Below are 8,767 nucleotides of genomic sequence, written 5' to 3' on the forward strand. Positions count from 1 at the left end.
CAAAAGTTATAGAGCAATTGAATGAGAGATGAATTAAAGAACTTTTAATAACTCTTGGTGAATATCAGTTTGAATCTCGACCTTGGATGAAATTTATATCCATGAATTGATAGGAGTTTGTTGAATGGACCAAATCTTTTAACACAACAGCAACCACAACTTTCAAAAGTATAATAAATATTTCAATATAGACATGATATATGATAAAAAGTTACAACCATATAGAACAAATGTACATACATTACTTAAATTAAAAAGTATAAAGCACAAGGACCGAATCCATTAAATTGCACAAACGTTTATTTGAATGTGTCTAGGGATTAGATATATTAAATGTTTTAATAATTTATGATAAAAAAAAGAATAAAAAAATAGAGACGAATGTAGTATTTTTGTAGATTTAAACTTTTGTTTATTCGTTTTAACAAATTTATGAACAACGTTTCAAGTGGTACCAAATTATAAGGAGGGGACCAACACTCTGTTACCATATACCACTCTAAACGAAAAAGGAAACAAAAACATATAGTTGACATAATCGTATGGCTATCATCATGACTTCGTTAATTACATTATCATTGTCTACATAACCAAAAAAAAAAAACTACTGGCAGAGGATCATAACATTCCAACAAATGGCACTACTTTTTCTTTTCCTTTTTCTCTCTGTTCCCCTCCTCTATCTTCTTTCCAGAACGTTCATAAGCAAATCAAGATTCAATCCACCAGGCCCTCCAAGACTTCCCTTTATTGGAAACTTGCACCAAATCGATCTCTCAAACCTCCATACTTCTCTATGGCACATCTCCAAATCCTACGGCCCGATCATATCTCTTCGCTTCGGTTTCATCCCAGCCATCGTTGTTTCTTCAGCACGTCTAGCTAAAGAAGTCTTGAAAACCCAAGATATTATTTTCTGCAGTAGGCCACCATTACGTGGCCAATTAAAGGTGTCTTATGATGGCCTCGATGTAGCTTTTTCACCCTACAACAAGAACTGGAGAGAGATGAGAAAGATTCTCATGCTTCATTTGTTAGGCCCTAAAAGGATTCAATCTTTTAGACATATCCGAGAAGATGATGTCTCAACTACTATGAAGAATATACATGAGTTGGCTCTTTCCTTTAAGCATGTAAACTTGAGTGAAATCATGAAGAGCATGACCAGTAACATGATGTTAAGAGTAGGTTTTGGTATGAGGTACCAAGATGGAAATGAAAGAAAGGAGGTTCTTCAATTACTTACTGAATTTCAGGCAGTGCTGGCAAAGCTCTTTTTTTCAGATCTTTGGCCTGGTCTGCCTTTTGTGGGTTTGGTTGATAGGTTATTGGGCAAGGTGGATCAGGTAGAGAAATGCTTCAAATATTTTGATTCATTTTACCAACAACTCATTGATGAACACCTCAACCTTCAAAACCCTAATAAGTCGCATGATCGGGAAGAAGAGGACTTTATCGACATTTTACTACGACTCAAGAAAGATCAACTCTTCAATCTCACTTACGATCACATTAAAGCCATGCTCATGGTAATCACTATATGCTCTTTTTATATTGGCTCAATAAAAGTTTATGATATATCTATGAAGTCAAACGTTTACTTTAATATCTATGCACAAATGCATTTATAGTGATAGAGATATGGACGTATACTAGCATACATGGTCATTTTCCCTCAAAACATTTGTAGTTAGACTAATTTTATAGCCAATACATGTATATTATTCATGAATGTGAAACATATGGTACTCTTTTTTCAGATTATGAAATAAAATAAAGAGCAAAATGCATAAAATAGCAATCTACTTTTATAAATTTTATTATTATAGTATTCTACTTCCAGTTTTTCTTATTACAGCAATGTATTTTCAAACTATTTTTTATTATAACAGTATACTTTGAAAAATTTACCTATTATAGCATTGGGTAACCTTTTGATTTAGATTTACCTATTATACCTGGCTTCTAGGCTACCTCATTGTCCACGTAGGTTGTCCACATATATTATAGTGATGTGATTTTCTTACTATATCGTTGTACTTTTAAAATTATTTTTTTATAACATCTACTAGTTCTTATTAAACACTGTATTTTTAATTTTAGTATTTAGATATTTTACATGTTATCTAATAAATATATTAAATGAATTAAAAAAATTCTAAATTATTCATTAATATATCAATATCAATAAAACTAGTAGAATACAACTTATCTCGCTGATATTTTTTTTAACAATATGTGTTTTTTGAAAAAAAAATTAGGAATTGTTCATTTCTTACCAAAAAAATATTATCTTTTAAAAAATATATTATAATTGTTCAAAAAGTTTTACTTGAAGTATAAAAATATTAAATTAATTATATTTTATGAATTATTTATTAATATAACAATATTAAAAAATTGTAGATCACAATTTATGTTGTTAACATTTTGAAGAGAACTTTAAAAGATATGTATTTATCTAAACAACATAGAATAAGAAGTGTTATCTTTTTTACAAACAAAATGAATCTCGAAAATAATGTTTCATATTTATTTAAGAAAAAATTTATTCTAGAATATTTAATTTGCATGTAACTTAATAAGGAAAAGTCAAAAAAAATGTTTTCATAGATCATAGTAATGAAAAATGAAAATCACTAATAATAATTTGAAATAGATTTTTATTTTTATTTTAGTCAAGTCATCAAAATAATGTGTCATCCACATCACATCATTAAAGCCACACAAGCAAAAAAAAGTCAATGGGTTTAACCAATTTAAAAGGTAACAGATTAACATTGCTATTATGGGTAGATTTTTTAAAATACAATGTCTTAATAAAAAATAATTTAAAAGTATATTGTTGTAATAAAAAAAAAAAGTAGAAGGCTATAATAAGAAAATTTATGAAAGTAAGTTGTTATTTCATGCATTTAACCCTAAAATAAACATATCAAATAGTTTTATATTGTGAAACAAATACATATTAATTAATAATTTAAATCTTAGATAAAGCAAAAAAAAAAAAATATATATATATATATATATATTATATCTACATGTGAAATAATACAATTGAGATTGGCTCACATGGTATTCAACATTTTTTGGTTTTCTCAGAACCACTCAAAAGTTAGAAACACGAGCCAATCTCAACACGATATTGTTTAACATGAATTTTTTTTGTTCTAGTTTATGATTTATGATATGGTTTCACATGTATTGGTTTCACAATCTGGAACTTATAAACATATGTCGTTTGTTTATTGGTGGCATCACCTAGCTATTATTTTGGGAATTAATTAGGATCTTACGATCATTCTTTCTTTCTTTGCTTTCTTTGCTTTCTTGGTTCCAATATCTATATGTTTCCATTCTTCATGTTTTAGAATGTATTGGTAGCGGGAACGGATACTATTGCTGTTACCGTGGTTTGGGCGATGACAGCACTAATAAAGAACCCTAAAGTCATGAAGAAAGCACAAGAAGAAGTAAGAAATGTGGTTGGAAAGAAGGGTAAAGTAGATGAGGATGATCTTCCAAAACTTACCTATCTAAAGGCAGTGGTAAAAGAGACCTTAAGATTATACCCTCCGGCTCCTCTTCTAATACCACGAGAAACAACAAAAGATGCCATTTTACATGGCTACAAGATCAAGCAAAAAACCCTGGTTTTCGTGAATGCATTGGCTATCGGAAGGGACCCTGAATGTTGGGAGAGCCCTGAGTTGTTCTTGCCTGAGAGATTTATGGGTAGCAATATTGACTTTAGAGGGAATGATTTTGAGTTCATACCGTTTGGGGGCGGACGAAGAATCTGTCCAGGAATCTCGATGGGAGATGTTATGGTGGATCTTTTACTTGCTAATCTTATTTACTTGTTCGATTGGAATTTGCCTGATGGCATGAGGAAAGAAGATGTAGACTTTGAGGTTTTGCCTGGATTAACCATGCACAAGAGAAATGAGCTTCGCCTTTTAGCTCATGTTAACTTGTAAATGATTATCACCCAAAAACTTTCACTCTTTTAAAATAAATTATCATATTTCTATTTTAATTTGTACCAAAATAGATATTTATTTTCAAGAACAGGTGTTTGGTTTCCAGTTCCACCATTAATCATGAGATGAAGAATTATGTTACGCCCTCTAATGCAGTATGTTGTGGTATGGTTTAAGTGGTTTGTACCTTAAGGATTTTGTTGTGAACATTTATTTTAGAGTGAAGAGAGTATTTATTATATCTGAATGGTAGAAAAGTTGTTTTATAAAAACCCCGGTTGTTTCAGAACGTACTAGTTGTGCACCCGTGCATTGCAATGAGATGTAAAATTTGTACAAAAAAGAAGCATAAATATTCAAGATAAATACGTTTTTACCAAATAAAAAATATATAGTTATATCTAACTTATATAAATATGACAAAGGGTTAATTCTAATAACCTTATGGCTGTGAAAAATATATTTCCTTATATATTAATGTTTGTTAGGTGAACAGTTATTTTGAATATTTATAATATAGTAAAACAAAGATTTTTCATAAGTATAGTATTAGAAACAATCACAATCACAAAGGTGGCATACATAAACAAGAATACCTTAGCATATTTTCATTTCAATGTGAGGAGCAAAATATATCAAAGCTTGGTTTTAGTTTTATTTAGTGTAACAAACAATTTTTTTTTCTATTTTGTATCTATTTTGACTTATAATCTACTGACTTGATAACATTGTATGTATAGATGTCAAGTGGTCAATTAAATTGTAAAACTAAATACATAGATTACAAAGTTAAATTATAGTTTTTATTTTTGTTAATTAAAAACTCTTGATTTTTTATTTTTATAATATGTTTTTCCTGATTTTCCTAGAAACTTAATGGCTAGGACTTCCATCTTCATTCAGAATTTAGGGTTTGAGTTCTTCTAATTCCAATTTCCATCTATGCTACAAGTTCTTTAAGCTATGAAATCTTTGTCCCAACTACAGTTAAGTTTTAGGAATTTAAAAATGGCGCAAGAGACCTAGAGAAAGTAAGAGTCTGTTTGTTAACAAATTAATAAGACTCACAACTTATTTGATCTGCTATGTTAGTTTTCTTCCCTTGTAATCTTGTAATATAAATAGGCCGTATAGTTAGCTTTGTTAGGTAACCTTCTATCATTTCATTCGTGAGATCTTTGAGAGAGAAAATATGTTGAGAGAAGACATCATTCTGTATTCATCATCAAGAACATTATGTACTTCAAATATACATCAATGACATGTCGACATACTTGAATCAATCTTTGTGTTCTTGGTCTTGATTAACTGTATATTTATGACTTGAATCTGGGCTAACAAGATCCATATTTCACCTATTTGTGTAAATGGTCAAATGCAATTGTCTACGAAAATAGGTTATTTAGGGTGCGTTTGGTACGTAGACAGGACAGGACATGACAAGTGTTCTGCGTTTGGTAAGACATGACAGGACATGACAGAACTGGTTAAATTGATCAATTTACCCAGTGAGTTGTTTAGTATTTTTTCACTAAATAATCAATATAAATGTTAACAAATACTATTTAAAAATACAAAAAAAAATTATAAAATCAATGTTAATTAACAACTCATATTCATAAATCAAAAGATTTAAACATCATATTCACCAACACAAAAGTTAAAATGTTTACCAACATTCAAATGTTTCTTTTATGTACCAAAAAACCTAAACACAAAAGATCAAATGTTTACAATTGTGTACCAAAAGACTTAAACACAAATGATCAATTGTTTACCATCTAACATCACATATCTAACTTCTTTAAGATGGTCCTCACAAATTTTGGCTTCAAAGTAGCATTAATGTTATTCCATAGGCGTAGTTGAATCGGGTTATCGGCAAAATACATGCTAATAGCAATAACCTAATCATCATCAAAACTCATGTTGCTTAACTCATCGGGCATAGTTTGTAAACCCAGAGTACCAAAAACTGATACCAACTTGCCCATTTCCTCGGATAACGAATTCAACCCCTTTTCAATCATCTTCATTGCATCTTTAGAAACACCAACTTTTCTCTTTCTCTTTTTAGATGATGCTTCTACGTCTGTAGGAATAGAGGATGCAGAAGCGCCTTTAGAAAGAGTAGTCAAAGGCACGTTCAATTCTTCGGTATCAGTATCGACTTCACTTTCCAAATTGATGTGCTCCAATGCATCGGCGGCAGATTTCTCCATCGATCCTGTAGCTCGATCTTTTCCAAATATCGTCTTCAGTCGCTCATATTGGGGAAACGGTTTGTTGGCAATATAATTTTTGCTTGGACGTTTCTATAAAAAAATGCATACATATATATAATGTTAATCATTATCCATATAAAATTAAATATTAAATAATCACATAAAAAATATAAGTGTTACCTTTAAGTATTCCTCTAAAACTTGAGCATCCACCGTTACACATTGATGCGCATCATTCCAACCGAAAACACTTGTATTCAACATATCATAAGCTGTTGAATATTTATCTTTGAGTCGCTTCATTTTGTTTTGTATATGTTTTGATGCTATATTGAGGCACATGATCTTTTCATGCATCTTTAAAACGATTTGCTCATATGTGTCGATCCGAAAACACCCATTATCACTCTTACCACCGGTGGCTACAATCTCTTGTAGAATGTTAATCTGTATATCCTCTTCTTGGATGCTCCAATTACGTCTATTCGCCATCTTTTAAATTCCAAAAATTAACATCGTGACAATAGTAATAAAACAATACGTTACGATAAGCATTTTAAAAACTCAACAATAGTAATAAAACAACATATTACGATAGCATTTTAAAATTCAACATTAGCAACAAAATAATACATTACGATAACATTTTAAAATTCAACATTAATAACAAAATAATACATTACAATAACATTTTAAAATTCAAAAATAGTAATAAAACAATACATTGAGTCCATTCATCTATTTGACATCCACAACTGAATCTCTTGGGCTATGTCATCTCTCCCTTGAGTCTACTTATTACTTGATTCAACAACATCAATAGATCCAACATCATCATTGGATTCAACTTGCTCTTCCCCTATAGGCATATCTTCTAGTGTGAGTGTCGTGTTTTCTTCCGGATCAAGAACCATGTACATCCTAATAAAATTATGTAGAAAAGCACATGCTATGACCATTCTTCCTTGAAGTTTTATTGGATAGAAAGAAAGACTTCATAATATGGCCCAACGTTTCTTCAAAATACCAAAACACCTTTCTATGATATTCCTAACTTGTGAGTGTTTCATGTTAAAATATTCTTCCTTGTTTGTAGGTGTATGACCAATGTGTTCTCATTCTCGTAAATGATACCTAGTGCCTCTATATGGTGCCAAGAATCCGTTACCATTGACATATCCTGCATCAGCCAAATAGTAATTATCCATTGGGAATTTTAAACCATTATTCCTTGTAACCACATCTCGTAGTACCCTAGAATTGGAGCTGAACCTTCCCAACCGGATAAAACATAGATAAATTTCATGTCCTGAGTGCATGCACCTAATACATTAATCGCAATATGACCCTTTCTTGTTCGGTATCTTGGTTTATCGGACTCAAGTACAGTCACTTCAATGTATGTTCCATCTATTGCTCCTAAACAATCCTATAAACAAAATAACTTGGTTTTAGCTAAATGGTAAATGTTTTATATTACAAATAATGAGAGAAACTCACAAGGATTACTTTAAATCATTTCCATCTTCTGCGGTACAATCATCCTCTACCAGAGTTGGTTTGCTAAACAAAATGTCTTGCAATCGCAGCAAAGCACTTAAAACTCGATGAACATACCTACTAATTGTTTCCCCCGACCTATAAAATCTAACTTGAAGACATATATTTTTGGTGTGATGTGCTAAAATGTTTACAAACGTAGCAACTTGTTCTTCAATTGTCACATTATCATCATCTAATAGTCCACCACGTGTTTTTAGCAACTCACACAAAATAGCAAATGCATTCCTATCCATTCGCAACTCATTTACACAAATAATATCACTTTCACGTGTTATGCGTTGGATTTCTATCGATCTAATTTGAAATCTACTGAATGTTCTTTGTCTTAAAGTTCTCATTCGATCATGTCTTTGTTCATATTCAATTAACCAATTCGTAAAATTGGCCAAAAATATGAGCAAGTCGATGTAAGCTTTCAAGACTGTAACAACTATAATTAGATTGTTCTGATCCATTCTACAGAAAAAGAAAAAAAAAAACAAAATCAAATGGAAGCAATTATCTACATGTAACATCAATGTGCTTCAAGTAGAATGGATCATATCAACATTTCAAGTACATAACTACATATCACACTTGAGTTGCAACTTACAAGCCACAATTATTATATGGTATTTACCCTACATGTTTTTTAGATTTCTAACCATGCACTAAAATTCAAAATGAAAATTGAATGCAGGAATGTGAAAGAAAGCCAATTTATGGCATTGCATGCATTCCCCTGTATCAAGGGTGTTTAAATTACAAGGTTCTAGTTGGTTTTCATAGAAACAATAGGCAAAATGAAAAGGCCAGCACCAAGAGATGCATAAATCACCTGTTGACACCTAAATGCTTTATTTGTTTAGAGAAAATGGTTCCACCTAAATTCTTTCCATCAATGGATACACCTTTTTGCAACTCCAGAACAATGAGGAAGAAGACATGCAATACATGGTTCCACATGATCATATTAAAGTGAAAATAAAAAGGTGAAATCGAACTTAATATCATCCA

General features: G+C 30.9%; 1 protein-coding gene across 1 annotated transcript; it reads left to right on the forward strand.

The window, feature by feature from the left end:
* Window positions 1–616: 616 nt before the first annotated feature.
* Window positions 617–4,088, forward strand: LOC112508475 (cytochrome P450 71A1-like). Its single transcript, XM_025113092.1, has 2 exons — window positions 617–1,529; window positions 3,372–4,088. The coding sequence occupies exons 1-2, from the start codon at window positions 636–638 to the stop codon at window positions 3,978–3,980; spliced, it is 1,503 nt and encodes a 500-aa protein (XP_024968860.1). The 5' UTR covers window positions 617–635; the 3' UTR covers window positions 3,981–4,088.
* Window positions 4,089–8,767: the final 4,679 nt, after the last annotated feature.

Source organism: Cynara cardunculus (genome assembly GCF_001531365.2).
Source record: "Cynara cardunculus var. scolymus isolate 2C chromosome LG 3, CcrdV1, whole genome shotgun sequence".
Lineage (NCBI taxonomy): Eukaryota > Viridiplantae > Streptophyta > Magnoliopsida > Asterales > Asteraceae > Cynara > Cynara cardunculus.